Genomic DNA, 27,291 nt, shown 5'->3' on the forward strand with positions numbered 1-27,291 from the left:
CCCACAAAACCCCCATACCCACTGGCCCACGTCCAGAGCTCCCCACAAACCCCATACCCACCCACCCATAACCCCCCTACACCCTTCCACACCCCACACTGTAGAAGAGTAAGATTTCATTTTGAGCTAGTATGCAATCACTTCTATATATACAGCACAAACACACAAATCAGAACAAAATATTTTTTAAATTAAATTAAAATATATTATAATGGATGCTTGATTTTGAGTACATAATTTGTTTTTTTCCCCTGTTCTAAGATGGCAAACCCCCTTCCCAAAAGGAGTACTTCCAAGGGCAAGGGAAGGGACTTCTGGTGGCAAAGGTCAGAGGTTAGGGGTGGGACTTCCAGTCCCAAGATGGCGCCTAGGGAGTGGGGCTACCCTTTTGGCCCTCAGCAGCTCACCAAAACTCATAAAGCAGTCCTCCAGCCAAAATAATTGCCTGCCCCTGTTATAGAGCATCTTGACAGTGCATCCATTGCTTTACTGAAAGTTATTTCTACACCTGAGTTAATGTTTTCAACTAGATTGAAAAACAATCTTCAGGACTGTGAAATAGGAGCTGCATTACCAGGGAAGCTAACTGACAGGAGGACTGAGGGTCATTAACACCTCTAGAATGAAGAGATTAGAATGAATCCGGTAGATTATAATGAGAGAATTCCAATATCTCCCTCACGGCTGCCTGAATAGAAACACTGCTGCCATTGCCATTGTTAAATTTTGGGTAAAGCAGCAACCAAGGGGTGCAGCTGAACCACTGTGCCCCACCTCCCAGATCCACCCCTGAAAAGAATTGCTATTTACACAAATCTGTTGGTATGGTGATTGTGATCAAAAGTCCAGAAATGCTAGTTTTCAAAGCTCAAAGTGGTATCAACAAGGATCAAATGGTATGGCCGCTGCTCCCCCCATTGTTCTGGCTGCATCAGCAGTTGGATTGTCTGGATTCCCCTCTTGCCTCCTCACCCTGCATCTCCTGGATTTTGCTGCTTGCCCTTGCCCCAGGGGACAGGGCGGTGCAACATGACACAGCCCAGAGAGCAGAGGGTAAGCCTTGGGCTATGAGGGGAGCCCCTGAGCAGTGCAGAAAGAGGACATCCATACAGCATGTGACCCAGGGCAGCTAGGGCTTATCCTGGTGTGACCAACTGAACATTTGCCCTTGACTGCCCTGGATTAATATATGTCAGAGAATGTGTAAGTAGTTAGCTGGGCACCTAACTCAGTTTGTTTCAGATGTTTGGGCTTATTTTAATTCTGTAATGTAAGCAAGCAACAGTTTATTGTTAACAAGAATATGAAACATTAGGAGTAAGATTATAGTCCAGGGGTGGGTAAAATATGGCCCGCAGGTTGAATCCCGCCTGCCAAATGTTTATATTCAGCCCATGGCTGCTCCTCCGAAGGAGAATTGTATCCAGCCTGCAGCTGCCTTGGCTTTCAGTGCCTCTTGCCCTTCTCCCTTCCCTGTGTCATAGCCAGCTACAGCAGTAGCAGCAGCTCTGGCTCCAGTGGCCAGGCAGCCTTTTCCCTCTCCAGCCTGCCCTACCCTGCCCCACCCCCAACACCCAGTGTACACTCCAAGGCAGAGGGCACTGAACTCCTGGCCAGGCTTCTGCCCAGCAAGGCTGTCTGTTTGCAGCTTCAACTCTGTGGCCATTCACAGACCAGACAGCCCAGCCCCCAGAGAGAGTTAAAGTATAGGTATGGCTCTTCCTGCTGGCAGGGGAGGGGACTCAGGGGGAAGAGGGCCAGGACCTGCAAGTTATCTGGACCTTGCTGAGCCAAGCTGATGCCTGATAGTGATGCAGGTACTGCTAACACAGTACCACGCTTATGTTCCCATGCATCACTTTGGGCCATGCCACTTCAGTGCAGCTGGAACAGCTGGGGTGGCTCCAGCCTGACCCTGAGTACCCAGCATGTAGCCAGGTTGGGCAGGAGCCATGCTAACCATTACAGCTGTGCCCACATGGCCTGAAGTGGCACATGGGAACACAGCATGGCACCGGCCTGGCCCAGATTAGCTGCATGCCAGAGAGAAGGGGGTCATGGCACCAGCCTGGTCAGGCCCAAATAACCCATGGCTCCAGGTCCCATTCTCCCTGCACCCTCTTCCCTGCCCTGATTCCGTGGCATGCAGCTAGGCCAGGCCAGTGCCACAGTGTGTTTCTGTACCCATTTCAGGGCCCATGGGTGCTGCTGGACCAACTGGCATGGCACCTGCCTGACACAGCCACATGCTAGGGATTCAGGGCAGGAGAAGGGGTACAGGAAGAGCTGCAGAGAGAGAGAGAGAGAGAGAGAGAGAGAGAGAGAGAGTGTGTGTGTGTGTGTGTGTGTGTCAACAGCCCCACCAAAACCTGTTAAGTGGCCCTTCAGCTCAAATAATTGCCTACCCCTGTTACAGTCCCTGATGAAATGAGACAAATGTTATAAACAACTACAAGGCAACATGTTTCAATTTGTTCATACAAAATATATAAATACATGTGACTTTAGGAAGTTGATCTTCCTTTTTGTCATATTATTTATTATGACCAAAGCTGTTGCCTAGAAATACCAGGAACAGATTCTCAATATTTTGATTTTCCAAAAAATGACATTTAACAGCTGAATAATGGATTTCTTCTTTAAGACAGCATGTTAAATTTACTCCCTGGCTTCTGCTAACTCAGGGGCGGGCAAAACATGGCCTGTGGGCTGGATCCATCCCACCAAGTGATTTCATTGGCTTATGGGTGCCCACAGATTAATTGCACCCCACCCAGCCCACACACTTAGTTCCCACCTTCCTGTACAGGAGGGCCCTGGCAGGCATGCACCGCTTCTAGGCAGGGCTGATGCTGCCACTGCTGCAGCTGCCAGGGAACTTGCTAAGCTTCCTCAGCCTCCAACAGTTCCTCCTTGTCTCCCTGCTGCAGCACTTGCTATAGGCAGCAGGTAGGGAAGCAGCAGCTGGGGGGCGGAAGCTGCAGCTGGGAGGGAGCACAGAGCATGGGGCTGGGGCAGGCAGGAACACAAAGCCAAGGGCCCATACCTAGCGGGCTGGTGGGAGCATGAAGTTTGGGTGAGCAGGGTGTGGGTGTGTGGGGTGTGAAGGAGGGTGGGGCATGTGGGGACCTCCCCACCCAGTCCCCCCATGGTGTACAGCTTCCACCAGCAGCATCAGCAGCAGGTGGAAGGCCTTCAGGGGTGCTCGTGGCCCGTGCAGGGTGGTGTGTAGCTCCAGCTAATTATACGAGCTGCATATGGTGGCATGGAGTGGACCCAGGTGGGTCCACTTCTGTTGCATGGGGCTCCCCATGACTCGTGCAGCATCTGGTGCTCATTCGCCACCAAGGGAAGCCCTGCATGATGGAGTCAGCTGCATCCCCTGCCACATGTGCAGCGGCTGGGAAGCAGGGGCAGGGTTCCCTGCCATTTCCAGTGTAGTCCCAGCAGCTGTACATGGTGGCTGGGAGTGGGGAAGGCAGCCGTCTCCATCATCCATACAGGACTTCCCCCTGGTGGTGCGCAGGTGCCGGAAACTGCATATGAGCTCTGTGCTATAGAGGTGGGCTAGCCTGACTCTGCTCCTTGTCACCATGTGCAGCTCCTGGAACCAGCCAGAACTGCATGCTACCAGGCAACAGTGACTGCGTGGGCCACAAACACACTGTGGCTCACCCTCTGCTGCTGCTGTTGACAGCAGGGGCTGTGCACTGGGGTGGTAGGTATGTGGAGGGTCCCCACACCCCCTCACCCTTCCTTACACCCCACAATCCTCACACACACCCACACTCTGCCTACATCCCTCTGACATATACATACACCCTCAACATACCCTGCACCCCATACACACAGCCACACCCTCTCATAAACCCCACATACACCACACCGTACACACACACCTCACATACAATATATGAGTAAGACTTTATTTTTAAGCTATTGTGCAATCACCTCTATATGCGCTACACAAACAGACATAAATCAGTGCAAAAATATTTTTTGAAATAAAATTAAAATTTTAACATCCGCAAAAACTACTTCACCGTTAGGGCGGCTAGGAGCTGGAACCAACTTCCAAGGGAAGTGGTGCTGGCCCCTACCCTGGGGGTCTTTAAGAAGAGGCTGGATGCCCACCTAGCTGGACTCGTTTGAGTCCCATTTCTCTTTTTGGGGTTTTTGTTGTTCTCCCGCCCTGGCGGGGGGTCGGGCTAGAAGATCTACTAGGTCCCTTCCGACCCTTAATCTATGAATCTATGAATCTAAAATATGTTATAGTAGGTGTTTGATTTTTAGTGTATAATTTAGTTTCTTTCCAGTTCCAAGATGGCAACCCCCAAACCAAAAGGAGTACTTCCAGGGCCAACGGCAAGGACTTCCAGTAGCTAAGGGGCAGAACTTCTGGTCCCAAGATGGTGACCAGGGTTTGGGGCACCTATCAAGGGGTGGGGCTACAATTGTGGCCCTCAACAGCTCACCAAAACTCATTAAGCGGCCCTCCAACCAAAATAATTGCCCACACCTATGCTTACTCAAGATAGTGAAATTCATTTTGGAGATTTCATTAGCAGAAATTGTTGATGGAATAAAGGTAGGCAGGTGCAAGCTTACTGCATATTGATTATGGAGCTAGGCCACACTGTGTGTTAAATGGGCAGAGCTTTCCAGGAAGGGAGCTGGGCAAAGCAGGCCATCTTCAAGGAATGTATATCAAACATGCACCTCTGGACCCTCAGCCTGACCTTTAAAACTTCCTTTTTTCATCAGAACCCTGAAGACAGTGACCCTGAAGAACCTGTTCATTACCACTTTTGGGATGAGTCTCCCCTCTAAGCAGATAATCCCAGAAAGCCCAAAGGGATTCAGTTTTCATTCTTACTATATACCTGCAGCTATTGTTTAGATTAGGGTTGGACAGGCAGCACGGTGGCTGGTAGGGCAGGGAGAAGAAAGCTGAGCAGCAGATCAGCTAGAGGAAAGGGATGAGAGTGACAGTCGAGGATGTGGGGTAAATGTGTGTCATACCTGCCAAAAGGGTTTGGCTCCCACTTCAAAATTACCTCCCCTTTCTCAAGTGTTGTTTATTCATTTCTGTCAAATAGATCGTAAGGGATGTTGTCAGGGACTTGGCCATCTCCTGAATGATGCTTCCTCTGTGGAGTGTCTGAGGGGACAATTCTGTCACCTCACCTAGTTAATGTGTAAAGGAGGCTGTAAAGGAGATTGTGAGGTGTTGTGGTTTGCAGTAATATCATTCAGAAGATGATATGCAGCGCTACATCTTTCTTTCCAGATATGGATAATATTTCTTACACTTATAAGACCACTAGCCTGGATGGGAAGTGAAAAATGCCTGGTCCCCACACTAAGGAAAGACAAAAATGAGATTGAAATTAAACTGGCTGGCTGGGGAATATGCTGTGGCTGTTTGTCCCTGATATGAAAAATATATGCCCGGTTTTTGTCAAGGAGTTTTGTAACCCAAGGGTGCTTCTTAATTCCCCACTGTACCAGGGATCTAAAGTAGCCATGTCATTCTTTATCACTCATACTTAGTCCACTTGAGTGATGGTGACCACCCAACTTTAAAGTTTCCCTGTGTTTTGTTCTGTAATGGAAATGAAATATTGATTGCAGTGATGTTGGTTTTATATATAGCTTATTAAATATGTGGTAAAGATTTTGTAAAGGATTATAGCTTCAGGGTACATTAAATTATGTAGGAGTTTCACTAGGTTTCTCACAGCTCATTGTGTTGAAAACTTTAAATGATGGCAATTTAATCTGTTGAAATAAAATTTGGAGAGCCATCATTGAGGACAGGACAGAGTGGGAAGTAAATATCATATTTACTCAAGTACAAGATGAGGTTTCCCTACCAACCAGCATGGGGAAAAAAGCCTCCTGTATTACATTTACATACAAGGAAATCTCATTAAATACATTATATATCATTAAACTTCTGCCAAAAGCAGCAGTTGCTAATGGAAACCAGCTATGAAGTTGATTAAATGCAGCCAATGCTGAACATGACCATAAAACACATTGCCCATATTGGGCAGACATGTTGACGGGAACCTTCCTCAGCACCAACTCTTTTTCAAGTCACAGTGAGCCACTAAATTGAATATACTTTGATTTCCTCTTCATTCCTACAGGTGAACTGTGCCTTTTTTCCCCATTTCTAATGATTCCTGTTTCTTCACTAGCCTTAAACATCTAGCAAACCTCACCAAACAGAGCCCTAAACAATTCACCCAGAATCCCTCTGTCCCACCCGCCCTTCCTCTCCCCCTGCACTCAGCCTGTTGCAAATGATTAGTGTGGTCCTACCCTCCATGAGGTGGAGCTGGACCAGGTCGCCCTGTGCCTCATCTGCATATACATTTTTGGAGGATCCCAGGACTCATGACAAGAACACCAAGATCCAGTCCTGAGTGGGGAACTAATTAGCACATGGATCCTTTCTGGGGGATATCTTGAGTACACACGCATACTGAACAGTGCTTAGTTATAGGGTCACCCTGGTTTTAAATGCTGTTGACTCTGTTGGGGCTGAGCCCAAAGAACTATGTGGTAAATTGCAAGCCTTTTGCTTTGGACTAATATCATGCATAGTTTGTACTACATATAAGTAGGTACAAAAATATTGCTTAAACGTGTGTTTATGGAGTACCTATGCTAAATCTTGCAGCAATTTCAAAAAGGTAAAATGCATCAATTCTGGGTAAGTAAATCTATGGGTACTACATGCAAGTTACTACAGACATTTATTTCAAAGTCCTTGTTTTCACATTTGCCCCTCACTTGCATGTACTCGGGGAGAGCAGGTTTTGACAATAAGCAGCAGGGGAAGGGGCTGCAGAGGGAAGAAGTTAGGGGAGGGGGCAGAGGGCAAGGGAGTTACCACACCCCCAGATTTATTTTCCCTGTCATGGCTGTGGAAGGGGGACAAATTCAAGGCAAACCTCCAATAATTAGAATGTATACTTGGAAAATTATAACAAATGTATACCTTTTTCATATGTAGAGTTGAATTATTGAGGGGGGTGTGTGTTATATTCAGGGTTGTCTTATATTGGAGTAAATACAGTATTTCACTGAAAAAAAGGGTTTGTCCCTTCTATTGAGAGCTATCATATATGAATATAGTATCATATCAGCTGGTTATAAGAAAGTTTGTCTTTTAAATTCAATTTATAGTAACTAAAGAGTCCTGTGTGTCTGAGTGTCAGATTTTAATTCTTATTTTATCAGTTTAGTAGCATCACACAGTCTTGAATCGATGAACTTATAATTTTCAGCTTGCTTATGTTCTGGTTTTCCTACAGGTCTGAATGTAGCAACTGTGAGGTTGGAGAGCAGTGTGGTATAATTATGCATGGCAGTGCAGTCACTTTCTGTGATCCGTATGGTCCAAGAGAATTGGTAAGTGGATGTTGGCTAATTTGCATGGGTCATGGGACTCCAGGTTTTGAATTCAGACCTCATCAACAGCAGACATGTTGATGTGCTTTGAAAACTTGGTGTTCAACAGAGAAGTTTAATAATCAAGAATCCTGGTTTTCTTTGTTTAAAAATCGCAGCTTTTCTGATTGAAACCTTCCAAAATCCACCTTTTTCCACGATTAAAATGAAACGCCACTATATCTATAGGTGTCAGTTGAACACAATGTTTTATTCATATATTTACAATTTTAAAGCAGTTTGGAAGCCTACCAGTGCCTACCAATCACTATAATAAAATACATTCTAAATACCTATACATTTTGGCATTTGATTTTGGGGTTTTTTATCATGGAAAATCAGAGCTTCCTCTGCCCCCTTCATTCACCAGCACATGAGTACAGTTGCGGCTGTCCCCCCTGCTGCTTTATGGCACTGAGCAGCGCTGATATGCCAGTGCCCTGCCCAAGTCATTGACCCTCACTCCCTACCCACAGCCTCCCCAGCCCTGTTGATGCTCCTCACTCCCCTCCCACATCCCCCTGGCCCTGCCGGTGCCCCTCACTCGCCAGCCACAGTCCCCTGGGACCTTCTGGTCCCCCTCATTCCTGAGGCAGAGCCGCCTTGGCCCTGCTGGTGCCCGTCACTCCCCACCCACAGCCCCCTTGGCCCTGCTTGTGCCCTTCACTTGCCATACACAGCCCCCTGGGGCTTTCTGGTGCCCCTCCTTCCCCACCCAAAGCCCCCCCATCCTCCCTCATCCTTGCCAGAGGGGATCCGCTGCTGCCAGGGCTATGGAGTCAGAGACCCGGGTCCGCAGCCCCCTGCCCCTGCAGCAGTACCTGAGCCCCAGCTGCCACGCATGGGAGGTAGCAGCTGCTGCAGCAGAGTGGAGTGCAGAGTCTAGTTCCCCCTCCCCCAGAGGTGGCACAGCCAGAACAGAGCCTGAGGGGAGGTGGGGGGGAGATGCAGGCTGCCCACTGCAGGCTTGGGGCTCTCCGCCCTGCTGCCTTTCCCCCGGGGCCTCCAGGGCCCAGCAGGCAATACCTGGCGTGGCAAGCCAGAGCAGGACCGTGTGGGAAAGCTCAGTGCTGCTGCCATGAGCCCAGTGCCTCCATGGCAAGGCACCCCCTGCCCACCCAGCAGCAGTGAGCAAACTGATTCTGGCCATTGATGTCTCAGCGTGTGTATAAGGAGATAATGTATTTACCTGGCTCACAGTACCATTAATGCTTATAGCAGCTTTAATTAAAGGCTTGCTAAATATTATATGAGGACAAAGACTAGTAGGCAGTTGATTGATTCATATCTATTTGGCATAATAATCAAAGGTATAAGTTTGGAATTGCATGGTAGTGCTAGTTAACCACAGGGTTGTGTGACACCTTTTGCCACTTTATAATTGCTTAATAATTTCTAAATGACAGATTTTTAGGGCCAGAACAATAAATTAAGCCAGATATTTGGGTATTTGGCTGGCTAAATATCTGTATGCAGAGAAAGGTATTTAGCCATGTTAGTTTGAAGTCAGGTAGAAGGCAGGGTAGATTGGCACCTTATCGACTAACTAAATCAGAGAGTCATGACCAGTGTAGTAGATCTGGTTCTAAATGACTTGTCCAAAATCATTAAGCCAGCTAGCACCAGAATTAGGACTAGGTTAATGGGAGGAAGAACACTAAGTAGGTTTCTGAAGGAACTCAATACCTTTATGAATGGGATTATATAACATAGTTGTTTGCATAGTTATATAACGTAGTTAGACCTGATGATCCAGGAAGTACCTTTTGGTCCTATGCTTTTCTATCCTTTTGTTCCTACTACCAGTTTGTTTCTTTTTCCCAGTCTGAGCCAGGACCAACTGTAGATTTTCAAATCTCCTAATATGTATATTAAGTTTCTACCAAATTCTTTTTTTCTTATGCCTTTTACCCAATTTTCCTACTACTTGAGTCCTATTTCCCTACCCACAGCAGATCAAGGCTTTGTTTCTCATTCCTTTTGTTTAGATCCGCATCTCCCTGAATAATCAGACTTTCTCTGTCCTCCCCAGGCTATTCTTTTATCTTGTCACCCTCAGTCATGGCTGCTGAAATCTCTGCTCTCATCTCCATCTCAGAGTAAATTTCACTATTGGTTTGAGATACTTGAACAAAAAAAGCTGAATTTGCAAAATGAAAAAAAAAAAAAAATCAGCTGATCTGACAGCCCTGGTTTGTTTCCTTGACCTCCCCCTCCTGCCTCTGATTCCTGTGTGCAGCAACTGAGTGTACCTGTCTGGTGCTCTGGATGGAAATTTTTAATGCCAAATCCAACATGTTAGTTGTTGAGAAATTACTAGTCGAGGAATCCTGGAAAGACTTATAGCTCCCATGATGCTGTAAGCAGAAAAAAAAATATTCTTTTAAAATTCCTCAGCATCAAAGAAAATAAAGGCTTTTCTCCACCTGCAACCCCCAATTCTTGAAGGCTTGATTAGCTTCATTAATGTATAAAGTTTGTAACAACCTGTATTAACATAGTTCTTAAGCAATTAGAAAGATTTAGTTATCAAAAAACATAAGTCAATTAATTTAACACAGTCTAATTTAATTCTGCATGAATACCTTTTCTGTAATTGATACATTTAATTTGTTAAACATATGAGCTACAGAACATTGATAAATTGAAGGATTTCTTGTTGAAACTAGAACTCACACAACAGAATTAATTGAATGTAAACTAAAATAATAGCTACTCATAACTCAACTCAGAAAGCACTTTATTATTTAGCACAATAAATGTGATATCCAGTATTGAAATTGATCCTAACAAAAAGGGTGCAAAGAGTTAAGTGTTTAAAAGTTATTATTTAAGTTATAGTTTAAACCCCTGAGTTTTAAATTTTATGCAAGTATGGCTGCTTTACTTTTGTTGAAAGAGACAGGTTTGCCCATTAGGAAGATCTGAGAGGAAAAGGTGTATTTTCAGTACAGGTTTTGTACATGTAGGGCACATATTTGTTCTCCTGCAATTTCATATGGTCCTGTAGCTTTATTGTTTTTCATTTGGTTGATAACTGTTTGTATTTCTGACTGAAAAATTTCAAACCATCCATGTTCTTCTTAATAGATTGATAGATTCTTCTTATTGCCCCAGAGTTTTTTGCTCCCGAGTGCTCCCTTTGAACATGTGACCAGGTACAAAAAAAGTCTGGAGCATATTGCTCTGGAGTTTTTTCCTGCATAGCACGTGGAACCCAGTCAGAGCAGCCTGGGATGGCAGCAGGTTCAGGGGGTCAGCCTGCCAGCCCAGGGCTGCTCATAACAGGCTCCACGTGCTGTGGAAGGGCTGGCTGTGGCACATGGGTACTTCAACAACAGGGGCTGCCTGCTGGCTGGCCCCACACTGAAGCACCTTGTGCCCCAGCCAGCCAGGGCAGTGTCTACACATGCACTGCAAAAAACTCTGTCACAGGGTATTACTCGTATTTGCAAGTATTAGCCTGCTGCAAAGTTTATTAGTTGTGTACCCTAACAGCAGTGCATGTGTAGACTCTGAGACATTTACTATGTAAGTATGTAGTTAATTAGTCAACTGTTCAGTAAACATCTCATGTAGACACACCAACTGCACAAGATTTTTGGAATCTATCTTGTTAAATCCTTCTTAAGCCACATTTACACCACAACAATAGTATGTCCCAGCCAGGATGGCCCCAAGCACTCTTGGGCCACCTGTTCCACCATGGATATTCCAAGCCTACAAATATGTCAGTGAGGCATATCTGGAAATGAGATCTCAAGAGGGGTGTGTCTAACAGAGCACTTCCGGACATGGAGTGTGCCTACAGGAGCAGGGGAGAGTGCATATTTTAGGCCATTCCAGCTGAGGCATGCTGTTGCTGCTACAGCATAGATATACCCTGTGCTCATAGATTATTACCTGCCATAATATATTTTTTGGAATCCTCCTGAAAGGCACATGGTCTTTTACATGGGTGTAGGTTGTAGCCATGTTGGTCTAAGGACATAGGCAGACAATGTTCTTTGGGTGAATCTGATAGCTTTTATTAGACTAACTTAAATAGCTGGAAAAATTCTTCCAACTATTTAAGTTAGTCTAATAAAAGCTATCAGATTCACCCAAAGAACATTGTCTGCCATAGTCTTTTATGAGCTTCTCTACTATGCATTTTGACTAAGATTATATTATAAGAAATGTGCCTTGTGAATGTAGCATGCAAAACAAAACACTGCCCAGCATACTTGCCTTTCTTAGGGAAGAGAATGAAAGAACAAAAAGGAATGACAGGTGTTAGTCACTTTTCTTACAGTACTACTGGAAGTTGCTCCAGTGCAACAGGGATAAACACTATATAAGAATATACATAGACTAGACTAGACTGGGTTTTCAAATGTGTTCTGTTCTCAGACCTCTGTCTCTGATGTTTCAGAGTCTCTTCAGGAATTTCTTGCTAACCTCTGCTGTAGTAGTCGCTATTTTGGACAGGCTTAACTCGTGATCTTTGATTCTAATCTTCATTCCACTTAAGGTGGCAGATGATCAGATGTACAGATGAATGATATGACCAAAACTGTATCCAAGCACTGACCTATGTTCTGTGTTAAATCAGATACTTGTCTGGCATAGTTATCCAGAATCAAACTTTTAAAAAGCTCTAGATTTTTAAAGACTACATGTAGACTTGATCAATAAAGAGGTAGGAGGATCTGTTTTGAATTTAGGGCATGCACCAGGTGAAATAAATGCCTCAAAATATTATTCACTTTCTTGATACCTTCCAATCTGTTGTCTCCATATTCCGATTTTCTGGTCCTACTGAAAGATCTTTTATTATAGGCCAAAGCACATGCTCTGATTATCCACTTAGAGAAATTCTCAAGAGAGAGAAAAAGTCTATGCAGGTCACTGAGCAGTACCAGTTGCTCTGCAGCAGAGGCCTGAAAAGCATTCAGAGAGTATTCAAGTTTAGAATCAGCTCTGCTTCTGTACCATTACACTGATTAGCTATCAGAGGAAAATGTGGAAACTCAAACATAAATGAGAAATAGGATTTACCTTATGTCTCTCATACCGATGCATGTTTTTCAAGAAACATTGGTTAATTCAAGAAGGCATACATGCCTAATAATGAAAGAGCTCATGTTTGCATTTTATTCCTCAGGGAAATCATAGGCAAAATGTATTGTTCGTCCTTACAAACTATCCTTAGAACTATCTTTCTAATTCTGCCAGGGTCACTGGGCATTTAAGAGATGGTACCAATTCAGATTGCTCAGTGTACCAGGCGGGGGAAAACATCCTAGGGTTGCCATGCTCTCCCCTAGAGCCCCCTATCGTGCCAAGTTTGCATTAACGCACCCGCGTTCTTGTCTGCCACGTCTTGATCTTATAAAAGTTAAAGGGAGGTTGCCTCTCGTCCTCCTGGTCACGGTTCCTGCTACCCCGATCCTTGTTTATACAATGGGGTTCCGAAGGGGAAGGGCCTGGCCCTTATATAAGGTTGGAGCCAGATGGTTTAGAGTTATGTTATAGCCAAGGGGCTTGTGTTTTGTTTGTTTAACCGGAGGACCGGGTGAGGCTATGAGGGGATAGAGGAGGCCTCATAGGGGAGCCACAGCCGCGTGGAGACCCCAGAGAAGCCCCGGAGAGGGGCCAGCAAGAAGCCCTAGAAAGGGGGCTGTGGAAAGCAAGAGCACCTGTGGGGCACAGTTGCAAGACAAGGGCTACAGAGAGCGCTAAGAGACAAGCACCTGTGAAGCTCAGAGAGTGACAAGGGCTGCAGCTAAGACCAAACAACATCCGGTAGATCTGTGAAGCTTGAGGCATGGTTGGAGCTACGCATAGCCCATAAGGCTGGGGTGTTCAGCAGTAGCAGGCACCTCAGTGCCCTGCTACACACCTCCCCCCTCAAGATTCAACTCACCGGGCCTGGTCTTAATTTTCACCTGCAGCCCTTGTCTCGCAGCATACCCTCTGGCACTCTGCAGCCCTTGTCTCACAGCCATGCCCCACAGGCACTCTGGCTTTCTGCAGCCTTGTCTCACAGTCACACCCCTGCAGGCACTCAGGCTTCCACAGCCTTGTCTCAGTCACACCCCACAGGCACTCTGGCTTTCCCCAGCCCCCTTTTTGGGGCTTCTTGCTGCCCCCTCTCCAGGGCTTCTCTGGGGTCTCCATGCAGCTGTGACTCCCCTATGAGGCCTCCTCCATCCCCTTATAGCCTCACACAGTTCTCCAGTTAAACAATAAACAAAACACAAGCCCCTTGGCTATAACATAACTCTAAGCCATCTGGCTCCAACCTTCCTCTCACCACAGAGTTGTTCCATCCATCCCCAATCTCAGGCCATACCTGCAGTTTGGCTTCTACTCATTATTCACTCCAGCAGAGCTCTATCCCCCTGGACTACCAGCAGGGAACTGCCTGCCTGGCCTCAGCCTGGGAGTTATATAAGAGCCAGGCCCTGCCCCTTCCAGTCAGCTGACTTCCCCTGGTTACCCTGGCAACCAGCAGCTGGGCCTCCCTACTGATTCACCAGTAGCAGGCACCTCAGTACCCTGCTACACTCAGCAAGGCTGGCTTTTACTTACACATTTACTCATTTAATAAATATTCATTCTATGTTCATAAATGCTATTCTTTTTTCCCATGTTGATTTCCACTTTTCTTTCTTGCCTCTTGTTTGACTCTACTGAATCCATTCACCCCAAGAGAACAATTTCTCATGTAGCACAAACTGGGCCCATCTAAACGTACATATTAATGTGAAGCAATAAACTCCAGAGCTTATTGCTCCAGGCCTGCCATTTGCATGTACTTCTGGGACCATAGCACATTGAGCCAGGTCAGAGCAGTGGGCCCAGGGGTGAGCCTGCCTGCCTGGGGTTGCGCCCCCCGGCTCAACGTGTTGTGGAGGAACTGGCTGGGCACAAAGCTGCTTCAGCACAGGGCTAGCTGACAGGCAGCCCTTGCACTCAAGCACCTTTGTACCCCCGCCAGCCAGGGCAGTGTCTTCACATGTGGTGCTGCACAGTAGAAGACCCTGCAGCAGGATAGTACTTGTATTTACCTGTAGTATCCTGCTGTGGAGTAAATTAATTTACTCCAGCCTAATAGGGGTACACATGTCGGCACATTACGTTTATTGTGAGGCTAATTAGCATACTGCACAATAAATATTTCATGTAGATGTGCCCTCTGCTTTCTGAGTTTGATGGAAGAGTTTGGCCTTGAGTTATCTTTGTAAATTGTGCAAACAACCTCACACAAAAACAGTCATTGTTTTTACTCAAAAGATAAGATAGATGTTAGCTTGCCTCTTGTTATATAGGAGCATAGGATTTGGAAGGAACTAGTTGGATGCACCTATACATGCAATTAATGCAAAGCAATAAACTCTGGAGCAGTTTGAGCTGGAGTAAACTACTCTGGGGTGCAGCATCTGCATGTGGTCCTGGGAAAGCGGCAATTTGAGCCAGGGTGGAGCAGGCCCAGGCTGGTAGGGATTATGGGGGGGTCAGTTCTAGGCTCCAGGTTGTGGCATGGGGCGACAGAACAGCTGGCTGTGTTGTGAAAGAGTGGAGCTGTGTGGCTAACTGGCAGGCATGAATCTCGCCCTGGCTGACTGGGTGCAATTTATGCCCACGGTCAGCATCTACACAGGAGTTTAATTGTAGTTAATTATACAGCCATAAGATAGTACTGTCCCCAACAGTGCAGTCTTACACTGGTGTAAATTAGTTTACTGCAGCCTAATAGTGTCACATGTATAGACAGTGACACTTTACTCCACTGCCAATTAGTCTACTTCACAGGTAAGCACACATGTAACGCCACTTGGATCTTCAAGTCCAGTTTCTAGCTAATACAGATGGATATCATATGACCCTCTTTGTAACTTGTCAAATGCCACCTTGAAGTTGGTCTTGTTTTTTTGTGCATACTAGTATTGCTCCAGAACCTTGTGTGGAGCAGAAGTTTAAAAGACTTGGAGCAGAAGTTTAAACCTTGGAGAAGACATTTAAAAGACTTCTCGTTTCCTACTACAATTTATTCATGACCAGTTTATACATTTTTTTCCTGTGTGAATATTGTCCTTCATTTTAAACAATATCCCTTCATTTTAAATACCTCCCTCCCTGGTGTTAATCCCACAACGAATTTGCAAAAAGTAATATCCTTACTGAGCCTTAGTTTTGCTGGGCTAGACATGGCAAGCTCTTTTAATCTACACTTATAAAACAGACTGTCCATTCCCCAGATCATGCTTGTAGCCCTTCTTTACACCTGTTCCAGTTTATCTGTTTGCCTCTGTAAATCACCCCCAATGAATATCGAGCTCATTTTTGTCATGTGCCAGAGTCCCAGAGCGCTCAGGTGCCCTGCTCCTGAGAGGAGAAAACAGCTTGGGAGAGACCCCTAGTGGCAAGAAGGGGGAGACCCAGCTGCCAGTTACCAGGGCAGCCAGAGTAACAGGTGCTGGTTGTCAGGACAACTGCTGGGGAGCCAGCTGACAGGTAGGGGCAGGGCCTGGCTCATATAAGCCCAGGCAGGAGGCCAGTTCCCTTTTGGCGGCCAAGGGAGGAGGAGCCTGGCCAGTGCAGACAGAGGGGAGAACCTTGACTACGTGAGCAGCCCCTGGTTACTGCTGGGGGTTGGAGTGTTTTCCTGGTAGGGATTGAATGTTGTTTGGCTGGGCGGTTTAGCTTTTTATGTTATAGCCCAGGGGCTTTGTGTTTTTGTGTTCACTGTTTTGAACCGGAGGACCGGGTAAGGCTATTAAGGATTGGAGGAGGCCTCATAGGGGCTCCACAGTAGTGTCGGGATCCTGGCACCAGAGAGGGTGCAGCATTTGGGGTGTATAGACCCAAGCCTCAGAGCAAGGGGGGCAGTGAGAATCCCCAGAGCAATGGGGCAGTGAAAAGCCCCAGAGCAAGGCGGGGGCTGCGAGAAGCCCCAAGGAGGTAAAGGAGACCACATCAGTACCGTCTGCGAGGCTTGGGCTGCAGTGTAGGGGAGGAAAAGGAGCCACAGATAGCACCCCATGGCACTGGGGCCTATAAAGTGGGCAGCCTCCCGCTAATTACATCAATCAAATAATCAATTAAGATCAAGGCATGGCAGGTGAGTAAGCAGGTGGTTGGCCCATAGCAGGAGGGCGGAGTCACCAATAGAAAGGCTTCAGTAGCGATACTCCTGTCACAATGGTGCATTGGCTGGGAAATTTTTATACAGCAGCATACATCATAAGACTCTGGTTCTCCCAAGTAAAGAAGAGAGCTCTTGGGCTGATGAGGAGAAAGGAACAAGCTTTGGATCAATTATATCAAATGGTGCAAGGCCTACTGGACCAAGCTGTAAGGCAACAGACTCTGTTAGCCACTGTGATCGAAAGCACCCGACCCCGGCTGATGATGCAGGTAGGACTGTGCAGCTATGGAGCCCGAGTCGACCCCAAGGTGGGAGATGAGCCACCTGCACTGTTGTCCGAAGTAACAATAGGGGGAAAAAGAGTAGTGGCTATACTGGACTCGGGCTCATTGCAGACGGTGGTGCGGAGCGGCGCGTTACCAGCAAGGGAGAGGGAAGAGTGGATCATGTGAGGCTGCAGTGTTGGTGTGGGGACCCCCTCGATTTTGACAGGGTGAGGGTCACCCTACGAGTAAGGAACAAGACCTGCCAGATGCTAGTGGGGGTCACAGAACATTTACCCTACACAGTAGTACTGGGCTACAACTGGCCCGAGTTGCTGGAAGAGACAGTTGGTGTGAGGTGTGAGGAGACCACAGAGGGTTTCACGGGTGAAACCAAGCAGCGCCTCCATGAAGAGGAAGCGGAACAAAGGGTGGATGTCGCCCATTTGGGGGAAGACGAACATTTTCAGCTGGAGCAAAGTCGAGAGCCAGACTTTCAGTGGGCGTTGCAGGAACACCAACTTCCAAGAGAAGTGGTGCTGGCTCCTACCTTGGGGGTCTTTAAGACAAGGCTAGATGTACACTTTGCTGGGGTCGTTTGACCCCAGTAGTCTTTCCTGCCATGGCAGGGGGTCAGACTGGATGATCTACTCAGGTCCCTTCTGACCCTAGAAACTATGAAACACCTTGCTCGAAGAAACAATGAGGTATTGAGGCCGGAACTGATGAGGACAACCCCGAGGTTTGAGGTAAGAAACAGCCTCCTATACTGGATTGAGCAAGGGAAACCAGAAGGAGGGGAGGTCACTCAGCTGTTGGTGCCACGGCGGTATCCACGTAGAATTGGCCCCGCAACAACAGAGAAGACAGGCTGCTGAGCTAGTCAAGGAATATGGAGGTGTCCGGGGAACCCCTGGGTAAGCTTGGGGTGTGGTACACTGGATAAAAACTCCCCCGGGCCAGGTGATACATGAGAACTGGAGATGGATTCCCCAGCAACTCCAAGGCCAGATAAAAACAGAGATTGCAATGATGCTAGAGAAAGGTATCATATGTGAATCCCACAGTGACTGGCGGAGCCTCATCATAGTGGTACCTAAGCCCGATAGAAAAATCTGTCTCTGCATTGATTATCGGAAGGTAAATGCAGTGGCTAAGTTTGACGCCTATCCAATGCCCAAGGTGGACGAACTGGTGGAAAACATCAGGCAAGCTCACTACATTTCCACTTTAGACCTGACATAGGGTTACTGACAGGTCCCAGTGGCACCCAAAGATCAGGAAAAGACAGCATTCACCACCCCGTGGGGACTCTTCCAGTTCCGACGCATCCTGTTTGGGTTGCATGGGGCTGCGGCTACGTTCCAGCGATTAATGGACAGAGTGTTGGCTCCCCATGGAGGTTACGCTGCAGCATACATTGATGATATTATTATATATACTGAGAGCTGGGATGAACACCTCGCCCCACTGAGAGCAGTAATGCAAGACTTGAGGAGGGCTGGGCTGGGCTGACAGCCAATCCAAGGAAGTGTGCAATAGGAAAAGAGGAAACACAATACCTGGGGTTCCTAGTAGGAAGCGGGAAGGTGAGACCTCTGCTGAGCAAAGTGGAGGCATTGCGGAGGTATCAGGCGCCCCGTACCAAAAGGCAAGTAAGGGCTTTCTTGGGGCTGGCCAGTAATTATAGAAAGTTTGTACCTCACTTCGGGGATTTTGTTGTACCGTTGATGGAGATGATAAAAGCAGGGGCTCCAACCAAAGTAAGGTGGACACCAGAGGCAGAAAAGGCATTCTGAGCAGTGAAGGATGCACTATGCTTACAACCACTCTTATATACACAGGATTTTAATAAACCTTTCCTGGTGCAGACCGATGCGTTAAATGTGGCTATTGGTGCAGTATTGGTTCAGAGAGAAGGAGAAGAAGAGCACCCTATAGCCTACATAAGTAGGAGATTGCACCCAGCGGAACAGAGTTATGCCATGGTAGAGAAAGAGTGTTTAGCAATTAAGTGGGCTATTGAAACACTTCGGTATTATTTGTTAGGGCGGCAGTTCACATTGATCACCGATCACGCACCCCTGCGCTGGTTGCAGAGCATGAAGACAGACAATGCAAGACTCATGAGATGGGGCCCTTAGTCTGCAACCGTATTGTTTTGAGGTAAAACACCGCCCTGGAACCCAGAATATAAATGCCGGCTTTTTTTCAAGACAGTATGAGGAAGAAGAGGGGCTAGGAGGAACAGAAGGATCCCTGACAAGAGAGAAGAGAAGGGGGCATATATTTAGGAGCCCTAACCTCGTTGGTAGGAGGCAGGGTGACCCCTCCAAGTCTGGGACCTCCCAGGCAGGACCAGCCAGTCGGGTGACCGGAGAATGAAGGTCAAGACCTGGAAAATGGCGACTGGAGAAGCACAGGGAGGCGGCAGGGAGACGGACTCCCAACAACAACAGTAATGTGCCTGCCACCTCCGTCAGAAGGACACGCCCTGCCCAGAGTCATCCTCATGAATGTTTAAAACGGGGAGAGAAGACAGACCTAAGCGGCATCCTACCGAGGTTGGCTAGTGTGGGGGGACTACCTGTGGTGGGTAACTCCCAACAAATCCCACAGGGTGCACCTTGGGTAAAAGGCAAGTAGGAGGTGCCTGAAAACCTCCGCCTCCTGTACCTAAATTGCCGGGTGCCTGGGGAAGGCTGAGAGGAGAGCCCCAGATGGAGCACCTGGTGAGAATGAAGACTCGGCTCGGTGAGTCTGGAGTTAAAGGTGGGGGAGGTGTTTCACAGAGCACTCAGGTGCCCTGCGCCTGAGAGCAGAAAACACCTCGGGAGAGACCCCTAGTGGCGAGAAGGGGGAGGCCCAGGGCAGCTAGAGTAACAGGTGCTGGTTGTCAGGACAACCGCTGGGGAGCCAGCTGACAGGAAGGGGCAGGGCCTGGCCCATATAAGCCCAGGCAGGAGGCCAGGATGGCAGTTCCCCTCTGGCGGCCAAGGGAGGAGGAGCTTGGCCAGTGCAGACAGAGGGGAGAACCTTGACTACGTGAGCAGCCCCTGGTCACTGTTGGGGGTTGGAGTGTTTTCCTGGTAGGGATTGAATGTTGTTTGGCCAGACGGTTTAGCTTTTTATGTTATAGCCCAGGGGCTTTGTGTTTTTATGTGCACTGTTTTGACCTGGAGGACTGGGTGAGGCTGTTAGGGATTGGAGGAGGCCTCATAGGGGCTCCACGGTAGCGTGGAGATCCTGGCACCAGAGAGGGCGCAGCATTTGGGGTGTATAGATCCCAGACCCGGAGCAAGGGGGGCAGTGAGGAGCCCAGAGAGAGGGCCGCAAGGAGCAAAAAGCCCCAGAGCAAGAGGAGCAGTGAGAAGCCCCAGAGCAAGGGGGGCAGTGAGGAGCCTGGAGAGAGGGCTGTGAGGAGTGAGAAGCCCCAGAGCAAGGGCAGGGCTGTGAGAAGCCCCAAGGAGGTAAAGAAAACCATGTCAGTGCCATCTGTAAGGCTTAGGCTGCAGTGTAGGGGAGGAAAAGGAGCCATAGATAGCACCCCCTGGCACCGGGGTGCATAAAATGGGCAGCCTCCCACTAATTACATCAATCAATTAATCAATTAAGATCAAGGCATGGCCCGCGAGTAAGCAGGCGGTTGGCCCATAACAAGAGGGCGGAGTCGCCAATAGAAAGCGATACTCCTGTCACAACCAGCCAAGTAAGTGTTAAGTAATATTTTTGCCTGTGTCATTAATTATAGGATTCCGAATGCACTAGAAGGGGTTGGGACTTCCTTTTGTCACTTCTTGTGTAGCTCTGTCACTTAAAAAAAAAATTAACCTTTTTCACTTCTGCAGTTTTCACAAAAACATGAGGTGATGCAGAACTAGAAGGGAGGAGACATCTGAGAAAGGGACAGGTTAAGTTTCTTAACCTATTCTTCCCATTACAGTTGCTGATTGTATCTTCCTGTGACAATTCCTCTTTCATAATCATATACAGCTGCAAGTATAAAATCTAGTTGGTTTGCACTATGTGCTATAAATGAAAATGATATGGTTAGCTGATGAGGAATTAGATTCTGTTATTTTGCCTTAGTCTTTAGGTCTTGATTTCAAGAGTGAAAACCATTGTGCCTCTGCAGACTCCCATTGAAGTTAGGGACCAATTTATTCTTTAACCTTTCTGAACACTGATCAAGTACCAATGCTTGAAAATATTTGCTAGTTCTGTAGACATTCGTACTGCCACAGATGGAGAGTATCTAGGTCTGACTTGTGATGAAATATCAATAATCAGAATGACATAATTTCAATGGCCATGATCACTCAACCAGAAAAGATTAAAAATGAATGGTTCTATATACTGGAGACATGGAGATCCCAAATATTCCAATATTTTGAAAAAATGTGATAAAAGTAGTGTATTGCTGTTTTAACACAAAAAAGTAATATTGTGTGTTTTTTCCTCCTCTAGACCACCTCCAGCCTTAACACCACTACTGCATCTGTCCTTCAGTTTTCCCTGGGTAAGTTTATATACCGTTTCACTTTAAAAAGTATTAAAAAATTGTTAAAATGAAAACAACTCTGTTTTTTTAAATTTACATTTTTCTTCAATATTTCTGTCTGCCATGAAGGATTAAATCAAACTTTAAAAAATATAACACATTTATTGATTCCTGTAGTGATGCTTTCAGTTGCTAACCAAAACATTAGAAAGAAACAGTTGTGCTAGTTTATCTGAAGTTATATACTTATTGGTTTACCCTTTGAAGCTAATTTTATTTTTATTATCTAGTAAATGCCAGCATATCAATAACTGCATATTTTTTAAAATGTAATTACTGATTAAAAATTGATTTGGTAAAAATGGGTTCTATTCTTGCAACATAGTAAAATCTTATGTATCTTAAAGTTGTATCTGCTTACTTGAATACCAAAAGCAAGATGTTGGTACTAGTAAAGCTGCTTTTTTCAATAATTCAGCTAAGGAAAAGCAAACTAGATTTCATTTTGGTTTATGCATCAACACTAATTTTTGTAAGGCTACCTGTTATAAATGCCTTAAGATTTTCACTGTAGATTATGGACAACAGTGGCTTGTACTGAGAGACAGATTTAGAAAGAGCTTAATTTGTAATACAGACTTCAGTGTTAAAAAATATGAAGGAAAAATGTTCTTTTAATAAAAAAAATCAATAAGAAAAAGCAGGCTAGGTATGCTGTCTTTTTCCTCTGAGGACTCCTAGAAATGTAATTCCAAATTATATTCCCATTTTTTAAAAAGTAATTCTCCAAGTGTCCCTTAGTGGGGCTGTGATTAAACACTAGAAATCTCTGCTGGAAATGAGAAATGTCAGACTGGAAAACCATTTGTGGTTTAACTTTTAGAACGATTGTAAGATCAAAGTCCAGCTGGCTCAAGTAATGTTGGTGAAATTCATTTTATTTTAAATTAGTTATTTGGCTTTTTATTTTATTTCGTGGTTAAAAGCACAGCTCTACATATTGCAGTTCATCTTTCATGAGGGAGTTTGTGTAATAATCTGATTTTTTTTTTTTTTTTCATTTTCAACTATTGCTTACACAGAATCAGAACAACATACACATACATAGATCAAGCCACAGCTTATTTATTTCGCTGCCTCCCTATCCTTCCCATCCATTCCCTCTGCTGCTTTCACCTTTGGTCATTGTGTTAAGCAGCCTTCCCAGCAATTTTCTGGTGGAAGGCTTTGAATTGAAAGCAGAGAGTACAACATCTTGTGGGAGGATAGATTCCAAGGGAGCATGTATTTTAGAACAGGGCCTGTTGACACCCTTTCGAAGGCCTCTGGTTTTCCATTGGGTAAAATGAAAAAGGGGTTGGAGCAGATGATTGGCTATTGTCTACCCATCCACCACTCTTTTAAACCTGGCCAGGCTTTCTGAAAGCTCCTTTCTTTTATTTAGCTTCCCAGCCCTCCCTCACTTTAATTACAGCATGACAGTTATATCTTTTGAAATGCTGCAGGTCTGTCTGATTGCCTGGGTTTAGAAAGGATTTTTTTCCCCCCGTGAAGTCAAATTTTCAAGAGATCTAATGGTTTGACATTTTTCCCCCTCAAACTTCAGGGAGGCCCAGGTAGGTCTATAGCAATTGTATTTCGAAGGTTAAAATTAGGAAATTAAAAATGTTAGCTTGTTGCAGCTGGCATCCAATGCAGGTGAAATGCTAAAAGGGCAGCTCCCAGACGCAAATGCGGGGTAGAATTTCACTGGTGGACCTTATGTTTTGGGATGAGGTCTAAGGACCTCCTTATGGTAACTTTGTACATCCAGCCCCACCTACACAGGGAGAAAGAAGTTAGAAATAAATTGAGGAGGGAATATCCTGCACTGGAAACAGTTAAACACCTGGACTGACAGAGCAGGGATTTGGGGACTCCCATACTAAATTATTAAAACTGTGACCCATCCCATGTGTGTGTGATTCATATCCCTGCCTGGCTTGCTTCTCAGCAATTTAGACTTTGATCTTGCAACTGATACATAGTGGGCAATTCTTGTTCAGACCATGATTAAAATCAGTGAAGTTTGGTTTGGGGATTGCTTTAGACCCAAACCACTAGACATTTGCCAGTTTCCAACATGTGCCTCATTTCCAGCAGATATTTCCATAGAATAATCATACCCCATTTAAATAATCACAGAAAATTACTTTTTAAAAAATGAGTACAACAATCTGTTTGCACACTACTAACTCCAAAATCAAAGCTTTAGATTGTAATCTTTTGGGGGTAGCTTTATATTAGATTAACACTACAGTGTACAGGTAGACCCTGGGCAACAAGTTGGTGTAGGTCTTTTAACCAACACCTCTAGTCCTTTAACCAGACATCTCCCACAGTAGCCACCTTTTGTAATTCTACTGCAACTTAATACTTTGACTTATAGATTCATAGACATTAGGGGCTGGAAGGAACCTTGCAAAATCATTGAGTCCAGCCCCCCTAGCATAGGCAGGAATTCTGCTGGGGTCAAATGACCCCCTCAAGATAAGCAACCAGATGCCATTTAAATGAGTCCAGAGTATGTTCTTGCACCACCACTGGGGTGAGTCTGTTCCAGACCTTGGAAACTTGGACTATAAAAAAGTTTCTCCATATGTCCAGTCTAAATCGGCCTTCCAGAATGTTGTGGCTGTTAGACCTTGTTATCCCTTGGGGTGCTCTGGTGAATAACTGTTCTCCCAGATCCTGGTGTACCCCTCTTATGTACTTATAGGCTGCCATTAAGTCCCCCCTGAGACTTCTCTTCTCCAGGCTGAAGAGCCCCATGTCCCTCAGTCTCTCGTTGTAAGGCTTGCTCTCCTGGTGTTTGATCATGTGGGTGGCTCTCCTCTGAACTCTCTCAAACTTATCCACGTCCCTCCTGAAGTGAGGGTCCAAAACTGGACATAATACTCCAGCTACAGCCTCAGTAAGGCCAAGTAGAGCGGAAGGATGACATCCCTGGTTTTGCTTGAGATGCATCGGAACAGACTTAGGGAACAGCAAAAAAATAAACATACAGGCTAGGGACAGACATGATACATAACTGGTATAATTGATTAGAAACTGGTTTAAATTGTAACAGATCAGAAGTTCAGTGCACAGAGACCTATTTAAAATAGCCCAAACCAGTTTAAGATAGATCTGGACAGATGCATTATCAGACTTAACTGATCTGGGTTAAACTGGCCTGTTGAACTTCTGTCCAGGATCCCCTCCCAACACAAGTTAGGTCTCAGCCCCACTGTATCCAAGGATGCAATGAAGCCCTTGCTAACCCCTGCCTCTCAGCGTGGATAGGCTGGACTCTGCCCCAGCTTGCCCAGCTTTAACCCAGCTAGGCAACCCCACCTGATTGGTTCCACAGCCCCATGTAGCTTAGCCCAGTGGGGAGCGCAGCCCTGGCCCTCCCTGCCTCCCACCACCAAGCTGTACTCCGTAGGGCTGGCAGAGCCAATCAGAGTGCAGCATTGGCTCTGTTCACCTGCCGTTGCCAGGCTGCTCTCCAATCAGCTCCACCAGCCCCATGGAGCACAGCCGAGCAGTGGGAGGTGGAGTGGCTGTGCTCCATGGGGCTGGCGGAGCCAATCAGAAAGCAGCAGTGGCTCACTGCACTCTGATTGGCTCTGCCACCTCCACGCAGCTCAGCCCCAGCTCTGTCCACCTCCCACCACTGGGCTGCACTCCATGAGGCTGACGGAGTCAATCGAACCGCAGCCCATGCCAAACGCTGGTCCCAGGTGACAGAGCAGCCTTCTCACATCCGAGGTGCAGATCCCAGGACTCACACCCCCAGGAGGGCTCCTGGGCTGTGCCGGACTCGTCCCAGCGGTGCGTGCCCCCAGATCTGTGTACCGGATGAGGGGAAGCTGCCAGTGCTGCCTGGGACAAGTGGCAGCAGCAATTTTCTCCAGTGCTGGGGCGCTGGTTCCAGGTGACAGGACAGCCTCCTCTCATCTGGGGCACAGATCCAAGGGCCCACATCCCCAAGGGGAGTCCAGCACATCCCCGCAGCCCTCCTGGGGGTTCAGGCCCCTGGATCTGCACCCGGTTGACAGGAGGCTGCCGCTTCTGCCTGGGGCCAGTGGCAGCATTGGTGTTCCCCAGCACTGGGTGTGAGCTGCACCCAGCGCCAATCCCAGGCTGCAAGAGCAGCCTTCTGTCATGCAGTGCAGATCTGGGGGTCCAGCACAGCCCCACAGCCCTCCCAGGGGTGCAAGCCCCTGGATCTGCATGCTGGATGACAGGAGGCAGCCGCTGCTGGAAAATTTTGCTTTCAAGACTTTGAGGTGTAATTTCTGAGAAACCTCTGCACCTATCTCCTTGAAACTTGGCAGGCTTCATGCCCTCAGAAGGGGCTACTATCCCTGCAATTTGCATCTGAATCAGGCAACAAATGACAACATTTTAGGCATTTTCATGATTGCCCATTGTAGCCTATGGGCAAAACGTCGAAACAGCTAAACAGTTTCGATGAAACGAAAAGGGTCAGCACTTCAAAATGAAACAAAACACTGTCCCTTCAAAACGGTGAAATGGATGTCAAAACAAAAAGATGGTGTTTTGCACAGCCCTACTACCCAGGGTACTAAAGCAAATGGGATACCATGAGACTCTGGTTTAATTTAAACCAGGAAGGGGTCTGGGACAGACATTGCATAAACCAGTTTGACCCAAATCAGTTAATTCTGATACTACATTCAACCAGGTTTATCTCAAATGGGTTTCAGTCATTTTCACGCTGGTTTATGTGCACTGAATGTCTGTTCTGTTACAGGTTTAAACCAGTTTCTGATCACCTAACCAGTTTATATGTAACGTCTGTCCTTAGCCAAAGGTTTCTAGTTACTGGAGACTCTTTCATCATTCTTGATTACAGTTCTCTAGAACCAAACACTGACACATGAAAGACAAATTCCAGCAGTTACTTATTTGTATGGTGGGACTGCTCACAATGGAAATATTTTAAGTAATACTTTTGGGCTCTGTCAAGCCAGGATTTCTAATTCCACACCTGGGACCATGGAGTGTCACACACCAGCTCCCAAGCCAAGTGCCATAAGGCATTAGAATGATTCATTAGCTGAAATACTCTCAGGTTCCACTCACAAAAACAGACTTCTCTCCATAGCAGCATCCCTTCCTCAGACTTCCTCAGAACATGATCTACCATCCCCAGAGGCCAGTCTGAGGAAAGTGACTCATACTAATGGTAGCTTAATGATTGAACTGAGCATAAAGAGAGGCCTATGAGACAGCTAGAACAAGAAGGGATGTGGAAAAGGGGGAAAGTTTCTAAGAGGAACAGCACAGAGGCATAAGTTTTATAACAGGCATCACTTGGCACATGATGACTGTAGGTTGCTGTATGTGTTTCTTTGAAAGGTATGTACTCAAAGGCTGTGCTATAGGTATGCTGTATACACTTTGCTAGGTGCGCTGACAATAGTAGACTGTTTAATTTTCTATTTCTCCATGGTGCATCTAAGAGAAGTATAAAGCATCAGACTAAGATACTGCAGGGAGTGCTAATGTAACTCCCCCACAGTATACTTTGAACTCATTCATTCTCTGAAAATCACAACATGAAAAACACAAAGTCTGTGCCGGTGCAGGTCTACCCTGCCTTCTGCTTGACCTCAGACAAACATGGCTAACTACGGCTCACCAATTACAACGTGAAAATTGGGAGCATAAGAATATTATATTACTTTGTCTTTGTAACTTATTAATGCAGCATGGTGTGTTGGGCAGCTAGTCATTTTAACCTGATATAGGCAACTTGGTATGAAAGCATCCTTTCTTCACTCCTGCTCATCAAAAATATTCATACATTCCTTGCCAGCTCTGAGAACAGCAGGAATGGGAACTTACCCTCCTGCTAGCTGACACCAACCCAGACA

The 27,291-nt window shown here is 46.4% G+C and overlaps 1 protein-coding gene across 1 annotated transcript in view; it reads left to right on the forward strand.

Moving 5' to 3' along the window:
* Positions 1-27,291, forward strand: part of RELN (reelin) — a gene marked incomplete at its 5' end in the record, with an annotated part of 668,605 nt that overhangs the window by 320,851 nt on the left and 320,463 nt on the right. The window contains 2 exons of the mRNA XM_019509331.1: positions 7,329-7,425; positions 21,331-21,382. Coding sequence (XP_019364876.1) covers positions 7,329-7,425; positions 21,331-21,382 — 149 coding nt within the window. The remainder of the gene's footprint in view (positions 1-7,328; positions 7,426-21,330; positions 21,383-27,291) is intronic.

Source organism: Gavialis gangeticus, unplaced genomic scaffold, assembly GCF_001723915.1.
Source record: "Gavialis gangeticus isolate Ggan-Ray unplaced genomic scaffold, GavGan_comp1, whole genome shotgun sequence".
Lineage (NCBI taxonomy): Eukaryota > Metazoa > Chordata > Crocodylia > Gavialidae > Gavialis > Gavialis gangeticus.